General features: G+C 33.6%; 1 protein-coding gene across 6 annotated transcripts in view; it reads right to left on the bottom strand.

The window, feature by feature from the left end:
* Positions 1-13,006, bottom strand: part of PUS10 (pseudouridine synthase 10) — a 103,522-nt gene that overhangs the window by 26,982 nt on the left and 63,534 nt on the right. For 5 of the 6 annotated variants that reach the window (XM_079109716.1, XM_079109715.1, XM_079109714.1 and 2 more), the window contains 6 exons: positions 11,043-11,154; positions 8,738-8,799; positions 8,396-8,441; positions 6,780-6,844; positions 5,248-5,333; positions 3,742-3,867 (listed from right to left, as the gene is read on the bottom strand). In XM_079109716.1, coding sequence (XP_078965842.1) covers positions 3,742-3,867; positions 5,248-5,333; positions 6,780-6,844; positions 8,396-8,441; positions 8,738-8,799; positions 11,043-11,154 — 497 coding nt within the window. The remainder of the gene's footprint in view (positions 1-3,741; positions 3,868-5,247; positions 5,334-6,779; positions 6,845-8,395; positions 8,442-8,737; positions 8,800-11,042; positions 11,155-13,006) is intronic. The other variant, XM_079109717.1, reaches the window with a different exon arrangement.

The following is a 13,006-nucleotide window of genomic DNA, read 5'->3' as shown; positions in this document are numbered from 1 at the left end:
CAAATAAAAAAATATAAAAATATAGAGCTAACACCTTGCATTCAAATTATATGCTTTGTCTGAAAATCTATCTTCAAAGTAGTCTAATCAATTGGTGATACTTTCCATAGAATTTTTAATTTGGTTTATTGATTCTTTTATTTCCAGGATTTCCATTTGGTTCTTTTCCAGAATCTTTTCCTTTATTGAAATTATCATTCCCTTCCTGTATTTGCAGTCTTATTTCACATTCTTTTAGCTCACAGAACACTTTAACTATGAATTTTCTACCTTCCTTCTCTGACATGTCATCCACTGTGGTATCAAGGAAGTCAGTTGCTAAAGTATTATGGGCTGTTTGGGATGGTTTGTTCCCTTTTTTTTTCATATTATTTGTATGTCTACCCATCTATCAGTATAGTTCTTTTTCTTTTAAGTAGAGGACTACTTTGTGAGTTTCTTTCTCTTAAAGGCCCCATTTGCTGGCTTTCAGGGTACCTGGTGTTCTCCCTACAGATCTTCCAGTACTTGAATGGCAAGTAACCTGGGCTTCCTGAAAACAGGAGAGGAAGACAAGAGATTCAGGACTATACACCATTTTGATAAGCATTTTCTCTCAGGAAAGATTTTTTTTTTTTAATTTTTTTTTAGTTGTAGATAGAAACAATATTTATTTATTTATTTATTTATTATTGTAAACAAATGGGATACATGTTGCTTCTCTGTTTGTACATGGTGTAAAGGCATACCATTTGTGTAATCATAAATTTACATAGAGCAATGTTGTTTGATTCATTCTGTTATTTTTTCCCTTCCCCCCACCCCTTCCACCCCTCTTTTCCCTCTATACAGTGCTTCCTTCCTCCATACTTGCCCCCCTCCCTAACCCTAACTCTAACCCTAACACTAACCCTTCCCTCCCCCCCATTATGTGTCATCATCCACTTATTAGCGATATCATTCGTCCTTTGGCTTTTTGAGATTGGCTTATCTCACTTAGCATGATATTCTCCAATTTCATCCATTTGCCTGCAAATGCCATAATTTTATCATTCTTTATGGCTGAGTAATATTCCATTGTATATATATACCACAGTTTCTTTATCCACTCATCAATTGAAGGGCATCTAGGTTGGTTCCACAGTCTGGCTATTGTGAATTGAGCAGCTATGAACATTGATGTGGCTGTATCTCTGTAGTATGCTGATTTTAAGTCCTTTGGGTATAGGCCAAGGAGTGGGATAGCTGGGTCAAATGGAGGGTATTTATTTATTTTTATGTGGTGCTGAGGATGGAATCCAGGGCTTCACATGAGTGAGGCAAGCACTGAGCCACAATCCCAGCCAGTCAGTAAAGAGTTTATATATGCAAAGTTTCTATGAAAATTTTAGAAAAAGGAAAGCTAATGGTATGCTTCTTCCCAGCTATTCAGGAGGTAGAGGCAAGAAGATCCATTGAACCCAGGAGTTAAAGGCCAGCCTAGGCAACACAGGGAGACCCTGTGTTTAAAAAAGAAGAAAGAAAAAAGAAGGAAAAAGCTTCAAAAGTCCCATGAAAACAACAATGAAGATTACCCTCCTTTCTGGGATGTTTAGCTATAAAGAAATAAGACTTTGCCCTTCCCTTCCCTTTAAAAAATACTTTAGCAAGCCACAGCCAACACCTTTTGAAAATAGGCTCTGTGCTACTGTATGTGCCATGTAGCACCTGGTGAAATGGATTTCTCTTACCCACAGTGCCCACAGCTCTGCGTCCATTCTGCAGCTCTTTTGATAAGGCCTACCTATCAAAGGCAGGTCTACAATTCAAGCTGCTGGTGAGGCTCAGAAGTTTAGGTGACCTGTGCTTTTTAACATCTTAGGACAGGTCAAGTAGGCACCCTGAAGAGGCATAAGCTCAGATTTTCTTCCAGGTGAAGAATGAAAGCCAGACAGGGAATAGGATTCCATATACCACTAAGTCCCAGAGAACCCTCCATTCTCTATTTCCACACCAATGTCAAGTTATTAATTAATCCACAGCAACATCAGAAGCTTTTAGTCAACATTAAGATTTAAGCACTAGTGTTAAGGATGGATAAGCTGTCACTAAATGGAAAATTCAAAATGACATCTAGAAGCTGAAAGATGCAGATTCCCTTGGGTGATTGGTTTGTCTTCTACCTTCTTACCCACATCTCTTATCAGCCATGTCAGGGAACCAAGGGGTTCACAGTGACTGAGTCAGAATTCAAGACTATGGAAAGAATAAACAGAACTCAGAGATAAATCCAACAGTTACTGCTAACTCAGACCAGAAATCAGAGATTCATTGGTCATCTCATAAAACTTCCCACAAACCCCCATTGATCAATAAGAAAGACATGTAGAACACTAGGCTCTTGAGAAGTCCAGAGAAGCATTAAATCCAGACCAAAGAAGAAGTGTATATATTATACCTTTTAGAAAAATACTTCAAAATTGGGAACTAAGGAAATATCTTTGGACCCTAGACTGGGAGAAACTTGCAGAGACAAACCCTGAAACTTTATTAGTATATAATCAGAAATAACAGCTGACAAACAAGGAAAGGGAGCCACTGCCTTAAGTACTAAAAAATACATACTTAAAACTTAGTTGAGCTTTCAAAATTCACATTATACCTTGCTTTATCCTCCTAATTCTGTGAGTTTTTGAGTCTTCTGCTCAAAGAGAAGAATATTTTTTTTAAAAATCAATGGCAAAAATGATCAGGAACTAGAAATAGTTCAGTTAATCTGCAATGGCCTTCATACCCAGGGGCACACAGGCAACAAGACTGAAAGACAGGCAGAGACCGGCTGATGAAGGCCTTGGAACATTAAGTAGTTCGAAACTAGACTTTACCTTACAGCTCATCACTGACCAATATTCAGCAGGGAGCTGACATGACAAATATTTATTCAATAAGTGAAGTTAATAAATATAGTATTGGGGAAAACTTCTTAGACTCTGAGTCTGAGATCATGTCAAAATGTATTACTCATTACCTAGGGAATTAGCAAGTAGATAAGAAGACATGCCAGAGAAAAACAGATATCTAGCTAGTTCCTGATAAAAAGGTCTTCTAATTAGGTTAGGGGCCCCATTCCAAAAAGTGACATCACTCATTGCCTGTAGTTTTTCCTGACATGTAACATGATTTCCTGTGATTGAATCTAACTTGAAATTTTCCTCTTATCTAATCCTAGGTAAAATCACAAGACTTTGTGCTGCCTTTGACCTGACAGACCTGTTGAGACAAGGAAAACATAAGCCTAACAGGACCTGACTCATTCTACAAACTCTGGGTACATTAACACTTAAGAAATTTAAACAGCATGCTGCCATAAAGTCTTTGTAAAATGGCTTCTGTTGTTCTATTTTCTCAAGGCCTCAACTTCAACCCAATACACTTTATAGGTTCAGACATTTGCCAGTGACAACTCTTAAATTTAAGTAATGGATGTGGAAGTTGTGTTTTAATTTCCTCATATTCCCCAAAAGAGGCTAAGGCTAAAGCATGCCAAGGTCAGGGCTTAACCGTATTCATTTAAAAGTAGTTTCAACTGTTTTGAGTTTCACAGAAAGGAGTAGTCATTTTGAGAAACAGGAGCCCTGAACAATCCCTGTTCATGAGAAGCCTACAGCCAAAGGGACCAGATAATGACAATGATAAACAAAATTTAGAAATCTTTTCTGCCACCCCCAAAAAATCTATTCATGAATGACAATGTGTTTAAAATATGAATATCATAACACTTACTCTCTGCTTTGAATACTGTCAGCAGATGATCTGAAATTAATTCTTCCACCGAAGATTCCAGCTTCCTTTCTCCATCAATTATCCAAGGAGTTTGTGGTAGATTCCTGGAGTATTTATTATATCTCCCTGCCAAAGAAATATCAGGTAGCCTCAATGGAACAGTGTGATAAACACAATAAGATAAGAGAAGTAATAACTACTTAATGAGTGCCAATATTCTAGGTGCTACTATGATGCAGATCAAGGCCTATCCTTTAACTAATTCACTTGTTTTCCATGTGCTGGGGAGCCAGCACACAGACAGGAAGATAATTAAAAAGATTTAAAGTAACAATAGAATAGATGGTTAAAAACATGGTATGAATGATGTATCAAGGAAGTTTGAAAGGAATGCTCAATATAATTAATAATCTGACTGGCTGATTGAACGAGTTATATAATACTATGGAACACACCATGGATCATTAAGAAAAGAAAAACTATTGCTTTTACAAGTGATTAATAATAATTTCAATGTAATAGTCACTGGTGACAACATATTTCAAAGACCTCAAATACAGGAAATTCTGAAGTTTTTCTAAGTTAAAATAAAAAACAAAACACCCCAACTCACTATGACTCAGTTTTATGAATAAAGCTATATATACTAAGGGAGGTAATTTTTACTGCCCTAGGGCATCCAAGGCTAAAAGCAATTTCATTTCAACTATTACTATGAAGGAGCTATAACTAACTGATTTTCTCTTTTTCTCTCATTCTTTTTTTTTCATGGTACTGGACATTGAACCCAGGGGTATTCCAACGCTGAGCTACATCCATAGTTCTATTTATTTAATTATTTATCTATGGTACTGGGAATTGAACTCAGGGGCACTTGACTCAAAACATTTTTTATTTTGAGATAGGATCTTGCTAAGTTTCACACTGGCCTTGAATTTGTGATCTTCCTACCTAATCCTCCTGAGAACCTGGGATAATAGGTGTGCATCAATGTGTCTGACTAAAGCAGTTATAACTTTCAAAATAAAACTGTCTGCTATATAACCACTTGGGAAAGTCAATATCACAATTTTTTTTTTTTCAGGTGAAGGCCAAGTGTTTGGTCTTTTGGGACATAATAAAATCATTTTTTAAAGTTTGCTTTCCATGTTATAAAATATCTTCAGTGCTGTAGTCTTTGATCACTTTGGGTCTTCACACCTGTCCATATTTCTACCCATCTATGATGTAAACTACTAAAACCTGGAAAGTTGTCACTTCCATTTGGCATGACATTTTTAAATAACAGATCTAAGAATCTTTTTTTAACTATATCTCCTAATGATCTTTAGGATAGTCTACAGAACCTAAAAGAAAATTAGATATCGGTGCTACATCTCAAAAAAGTAAACTAACCAGAATGTCATAACAACAATAAAAATAAAACAGAAAAAAAATCAACTGAGTTGTTCAGAAAGGACAACAGAAGGTTGACAGTGTACATATATTCTAGACAAAATATTTTACCAGCCACAAAAACAGCACCATGAGCACATTCAATTTCAAGAACAGTGCAAACAGCCTTTGGTGAGTTTGGAGGACAAGGAAACTGCCTGCAAAACAAAATAAATTTTACAGCTACTATTTCCTAGACATGATATTGAATTACAAAACTAAGATGAATCAGCATTGTGTGAGACGCAAACAGAATCTGAGTTTCTCAAGGACTATACACCTCTCGCTTTTAGTTTTGAAACAATAAAGTTATTTTAGGCCTCTGAAGCAACACTTTTAACACATGAGAGTGGCACTAAGCATATCAGAGCTCTAATGCTACCTTTTATGCTCCCAAATTAATTTTCCCAAATTAATTTCACAGCCTTGAGATTTGAGGAGGAAATCCGTATCTATGAAGTGGAAGCCTCTCCAGCCTCTTCAATCATTTTGCTCTCCCTGGTCACTTGCTGCTGGATTACCTAGATGATAGTTATTTGGGTAAACTGATATGTAGTAAGTGGTCCCACTTGTGAAGAGCACCCCACCTATGGGAAATAAGTCCCAACTGTGGGGAGAGTGCTCGATCACTTTTCCTTTTTCTTCTCATTCCAACTATAACCCTGGGAATTAGATTACAGAGCCAGTGGTGGGGGAAAAAAAGAATATAGCTGACACTGTCCTCTTAGCAAAGAAACTTTAAACCAACTGAGGACAGACAGGAAAGAACAACATATAACTTTATTCTTTATCCATCATCTAGAAATTTGCAAGTTCAAACCTGGAATGCACCTGTAAATAACTAGATATAGATTTAACCCCAAATACATGGCTTGGAAATTTCCTGTGGTATAAAGTAAAATTTACTTTCTAAAATTTAATAAAAATATTTTCATTCTGAGAATCAGTAGGGGTATAAAATCCTACTTATATTATTGCTTAAAATTCATTCAAGTATCTTCTAGAAGGATAACCACAATATTTTATTTAGTAAAACAAATGCACTGAGAATTATATGGTTTATTGTATTTATTATATTTTAGCATATTTTAACAATTTATATTTTAGAAGAGGGCATTGATTTCCAAACGGAGTTGACTGCCTAAGATTTCAACTGGGGAACAGAGAGTAGACTTAGAATCAAGTTTCCTAACTTTCTAGCTGGTGCTGTTCCCATTACAAATAAGAAAATTCCCTAGTGTTCTCCCTTCTGTGGAGATGGGCCATGCTAAAACATATAGAATTTTTTAAGGAACGGGAATCACTGGGCCTGAGGTCCATCCTCTATTTACCCAGATGAAAATATAGGCAAGTCAATTCCTCTTTGGACCTCAGTATCCTCTTCTAAAATATAAAGAAGTTAGACTTGACTTATAATTCAAATATTAACTTAACAAATATTTATTGAACACACTACATGCCTGTTACTGCTTCAGGGACCGGGAATATAAGGATGACTGAAATGCAATCCTGATCCCTGAAATACATCCAGTCTTGTCTTAGAGATAATCTGGAGTATCCCTAACATTTCCTTTAGTCTAAAATTCCATAATACTTCTACTTACTTGCGGAAATCCTCTTCTTTTATCTTATTCAAAGCTTTCATAACTGCCATTCTAGTGAACACCGACTATGTAGGGTAAATTGAAAAAAAAAAAAAAAAAAAAGACATTTTATCACCTAGACAAGAAAACAGAGTTGAAACTCAGAACATGGTTGGAGAAATTATGTCATTTTACATACTTACAAGGGAGAAATACTTAACAGTTTCAAGAAAATAAGCAAAACTAAAGCACTCATAATGTCAGTTCTGAAATTGGTACACTTCTACTCTTTTCTTCAATCTGGTTTATGTCTACACTACGAGGTAGACTAACAAAATAGGTGCTCTTTATGGCACTGTCCCACTCCTCTCAAAATATGGCATTCTTTAAATATAAAAATGATGACATTATAGGAAATGTGCTTTGATTTTTTTCCCCCAGACCTCAATTCCATTTGTTAACCTCAGGGTGCTGAATGAACATGGTAAAGCTTCAGGTGTGCCATGAAATAAGAAAAGTAAGGAGACACTGCTTTAGACTTAGTCTGCATTTCTAATTATTTCCATACAGGATATTTGACCAAATTATCAACTTCTTCCCCCAGTTCTAAATAGCCCTATTAGTAGGCAAAGTAAGAGGAAAGACCAACAGATATCTGTGACAATAAACATATTCTTTTTAACAACCACACAACAAAATAGATATTAGTAAAATTGCAGGAATGCCTAACTATAAAAAACCAGCTAAGTAATGAGAGCATGAAAGTTGTCCCAATATCATACCATGCCATACTATCCTGCCATAATATGAACTAAAAGTATATGCAAACTAATTTGTTCATTAACATAAAAATCAGCTAACATTAGACAGCAAGGGGGGGTTTGAATAAAATGCCCTTTTTACAAATGTGGACTGCAATAGCTCCAAAGGTTCAGTATCCCTAAACAGAAAATCCAAAATCCAGATTAGGAATGTCTAACCAGTAAAGTCTACACAAATATTCCAAAATCCAAATACTTTCAAAATCTGAAATATTTATAAATCAAGCATTGTTGAATAAGGGACACCCAATCTGTATTAATTCATGACTATCCTAAATAAAATAACTTAGCTTGGATTATATTTTTTAAAAACTAATTTCTGGAAAGTATGTACTAAACAAAAGTTTGGGATACTGCTGATATTTGCCATGGATTTTCCTGATGGTGTGATCTGCTGGATTAAAAACTGAAAGCTGAATTTCCCCAAATGGTTAATAGTAACATCACTGAAATACTGGTTATAAATTTAAGGAACTGGGCTGGGGTTGTAGCTCAGTGGTAGAGTACTTGCCTAGCATGTGTGAGGCACTGGGTTCAATTCTCAGCACTGCACATAAATAAGTAAATAAAATAAAGGTCCATCAACAACTAATAAAAATATTTTAAAAAATAATAAATTTGGAACAACCCAGATGCAGGCACAAATATGGATATGAATGTGCTATGACTTCATAGATTAAGGCAAAGGTGCTAAGAGTTGAAAAAAAAATGTGGCAAATGAAAATATATAAAGATTGATTCTTGGCATAAGAGAGATGTCACATTTCTAATGCATATTCATTTTATTGTTTCCTTTAATAAAAAATGAATCCTTACCTGTTTGTTTTTGGCTGGCTTGAAACAGTCTGGAAAAATTGCACCTCTGAAATAAATTCAAGTGAATATGAAAGATTAATTAGTTTATTTGGGAGTAGATACAAGTCAAATATATTTCACACAATATGATTGCTAAACTCATGATATCAGGAGCAGGTAAAATTAATCTCTTATATGAGTTACCCTAGTTTGCCTAGAAATCTTAAGTCAGAAGGCACATTTTTAATGTACATGACAAGTTCTGATATGTTCATTATAGAGAGAAACATTACTACTTTAATGGAAACCAAAAGCATTAACAATTTTACAAAATTTGACACTGCTGTTTATGTGGCAACTTACAGGAAGTGGCAATCCTCAACTGTTTCTGGGTGAGCAAAGACCACACTCACTTCAAACAAGCTCTAAAAATTATAAAGATAGTTTTAAAATGAGCAAAAGGAAACTAACATCTTACAACTTATGAATGGAAATAAAAATTAACTCTCAAAGATTAGCTCAGAAACAGTGACAAGGAAAACTAGAAATAGTACCACTGCTCTCAAATCAGGTTTGTTCATAGGGGAGCTATAGAGGAAAATTTTGGTTGCTTTTTATTGTTGTTCTTTTTTTTTTTTTTTTTTTAACCTCTAAAACTCAGTCACTAGAGATACTACCAAAAAGGTTTTAAAGTAAAATTTAAAACAAATTTGTATGATTTTTTTAGACAAATATATAAATTAGGTATGAAGATGAATGAGAATTCAGGAAACTGGAAGACAGAATAACTAAAAGAAACAACTTATTAGAATTATTAATAAGGCAAAAAACCATTTGCATCTTTAAAATCTCTGTACAGAGCATATTTTAAGTGCTCAAATTTCTTAATGGTTTTGTTACAAAAGTGACACCTACAAATTATAAAATGATCGAATACAGGATGGTTTTTCACTCCACTCCACAAAAGTGCAACTATTAACAAATTAATGTGTTTCTAGATATATTTGTGAATATAAACATATATATGTACATTTTGAAATATCGAGCATGCTTTTGGAAAATTTCTTAAATCTTTTTTTCATAAACATTTTTGAATTCTAAGTGTCAGACATTTAAGTTGTAGAAAATTTTTCTAAAATTGAAAAAATACTGAATTCTTGTACATGCACACTCTTGTACATAAAACAGCACAATCTTATACTCTATATACTTTACCTCTGTAGAGAATATACAAAATTTCACATTAAAAAGCTATAAATGTTATATACTATATTATAATTTGTCTTTTCTACTGAGTTGTTTTTATTGAGTTCTGTATGTATTGAGTTCTATATGTACTTAGTTCACTGGATTGATAGTAAGCCTATTAGCTACTCTAGAATCACAATAATGAAGAGCTTATATGGCTCCTTATTCTAATTCACAAAATGAAATTAAAATGAATCACACATTTTCTATTAAAGAAAACTTCACTGGACTGGGGTTGTAGCTCAGTGGTAGAGTACTTACCTCAAATGTATGAGGGACTGGCTTTGAGCCTCAGCACCACAAAAATAAATAAAGGTATTGTGTACATCTACACTAAAAAAAATTTTTTTTAAACTTCACTCAGCCTGAATCTATTAAAACATTATTACATCTTTTGTTTTCTATTTTTTGTTCTCACTGATTCAACATGTAAAAGTATTTGTGCTCCAAAACTGAAATTTGAGGTAAAAATATTTTGCATTAATGACTTCTCTTACCTCATTTCATCTTCATACTATTTATGAATTGGTTTTATTTTCTGTTCTCTCAGTATTCAGTTCAAAGGACAGTGAGAATGTATTCTTACTAACAGAAGGATATGCAGTGTATAATTTAGGATGGTTTTTTTTAAAAAACTAGCTTTGGAAGATGGTTTTCTTATTTTATCTGAATAGGGTAGTATATCTGATATTCCAGGAATTTCCTTCAAGCAAAATGATGCAATGAAGCCATACTATTAAAATCTAATTTAAGATGAGTTAGGATTATGTACTGTTTTCACATACAGAAACATGATGGGCTCTTCTCTGAAATTCAGCATTCCAGAGTGAGGTAAAGTCTTCTGTGAAATTATTAGGAAGGTGGCAAACAGTTCTCAATTCAAAAGCAGCACCTGACTCAAAATAAACAAAAGAAACTGAACACCAACAAAGTGGGAGAAATTGAGCCCATGCTCACTGTAGTTGAAAAGGTACTGCCTGTGTATTTGGAGACAATATTTGACACAGATTAACCAAAATTAAATAGTCTAGAGTTGACTCTACACTTGCTCAGTTACTAATACATTGTTTTGTATCAGTAGCTCTGAATCCTCCCATAAAATGTGAATACATCAAAGGAAAAGATTCATTTCTAACCTTTTAATGTCAGTTAAGGTATACATTACTTGTTATAAGTGTCTTGGATCACAAAGAACTCTTTAGGGAATAAAAACAAAAGAGGCAAAAAAAAAAAAAAGAGGCTTTACTTCAATGTATGACTATTAGAAATTAACATTTTCATAAGTTTTTACTAAGTTTACTAAGTTTTCATAAGTTTATTTAAAGAGAAAATTCCTCTGGTTAATCCAAACCCTGCCATAGAATAAAGTAAAACTAATAAAATTATAGATTGAAATTAACAATGCTGATGACCCCAATACCTTTCCATCAATGGGAACACCCAGTTCCTCTGAAAACAGGGGGTATGTTATCCATTTATAGGCTTCTTTTAACTGAACAATATCATTTCTTCCCAGAGACAGACTCTGTTTTCTGAGAAACAAAAAATGAATTCATCAACATCAAAAACTTCACTTTTTTCTATTAAAGGCAAGTACTTAGATGATTATTTAAAATATCAATTGTGCCTACTATGTGCCAGGCACTATATTACACATTATATAGAAAGCAGAGAATAAAGTGACCCAAAATTCCTTACCTCATGCAACTATATTCTAGTGTAATCAAGGAAACAATTTCTAAAGCTTCATTGACAAAAGTACACTAATCTGTTTTTCTGAGATGGAACTGCCAGATTCTAGGATTTATACATTCTGGAAAAGTGGAAAAGATGATTCTTTACTGCTCACAGCCCTATTTAAAATACCTGCATCTAGCTGGGCATGGGAGTGAACATTTGGAATCCCAGCAACTCCAGAAGTTTAAAGCAGGATTCCAAGCTGGAAGCCAGTCTCAGCAATTAAGCGAGGCCCTAAGCGACTTAGCAAGACCCTGTCTAAAAATAAAAATGGGGCTGAGGATACGGCTTGATAGTAAAACACCCTGAGTTCAATCCCTAGTACTTAAAAAAAAAAAAAAAAAAAAAAAAAACCAAAACCTTGTATCTTTCATCTTACTGAAAATGGGACTTAATTTTGGGAAATCGATGTAAAACTCTATTTTTCTTTACCACTGAAAATATTAAATCCTGAAGTACCAATGTTCTGAAATGCTCATATATGTATTTCCAGATACTTGTCTAAAAAAACACTTCATATTCCCCCCAAATCAACTCAGAAGCCAACAGATAGCTTTTGGGAAGTCCCTATTATGAGATCTAGATTTAGTTTAAAATTGTGATAGAAAAAAACTAAGGTAAGAGGAAAGAAAATATGGTATGGTATTACTAAAACTGCTTTATTCTGTTGAGAACAGGCATATTACAAACTAACAAGTCCACATCATTCAAAAAAGTAAAACTTCAAAACAGCCTATGACTGTTTACAAGGCTGTTTTTAACAAGAGATGTTTGGACAAATTTGTGAATCATCCCTTTTAATGTTTAATTTTCAGTAATTAAAAATGAGATTTATATCCATTGCAATATCCATTGTAATTTAATTTTATAAGAACAAAAGACATTTCTAACTGCAGGCAGAAAACAAAAAGTAATTTAGCTAATAGTTAAAATGAATTGATCTGGGGGGAAAAGAATATAAAGACAACACTGTTCTCTAAAAATACAAATTAAAAAATAATTGATCTACCCATTCTGTATATAGCAGAGATTTTTAACTGGTTACAGAGAATGTTTTCATATGCTTTGGGATTATGGTTTAAATACCCAGATAAGCCCCACATCTAACAAATAATCAAATTATTTCTCTATAGTCAAGGATTTATTCAAATATGAAGCTTTACAAACAGTTTCTAATTCTTTGAATATCAGAAACATTTAGGCATTTTAAAACTATCTTAATATTAATCAACAGTTTAATGGTATTAACATAAACTAGCATCATAGCTTAAAGTAAATAATTAATGTATGTGGATACATTTTTAAGAATACAATTTAAAGAATAAAAAATTGAAACAGAAGAAGAATGGAGACTATTTTAAAAATTATTTAGATTGCAAATTTATTTAGAGTCCAAAGGGCTGCAGTAAAAGTCAATCCTAAAAATGAGTTAAAACATTATATTTAAGAAACTTGTATTTCAAATCCTTCACAATATTTTGAAATACATTTAAAACATCTTAGTCCAGTTAAAAAACTTCAACTACAGGTACTTTTCCCCTTCAGATTAAAAAGCCAGAGGAAAGGGTTAACAGGCAGCTTGAAAACCTTATCTAAATAAAGAGCGAAAACATAATACTGAAGATGCCACATTTTCAATCCTAAAAT

This window comes from Sciurus vulgaris (genome assembly GCF_902686455.1).
Source record: "Sciurus vulgaris genome assembly, chromosome: 14".
In the NCBI taxonomy this organism is placed as follows: domain Eukaryota; kingdom Metazoa; phylum Chordata; class Mammalia; order Rodentia; family Sciuridae; genus Sciurus; species Sciurus vulgaris.
Note: the sequence above shows the minus strand (reverse complement) of the source record. Positions and strands in the feature narration are given on the sequence as shown.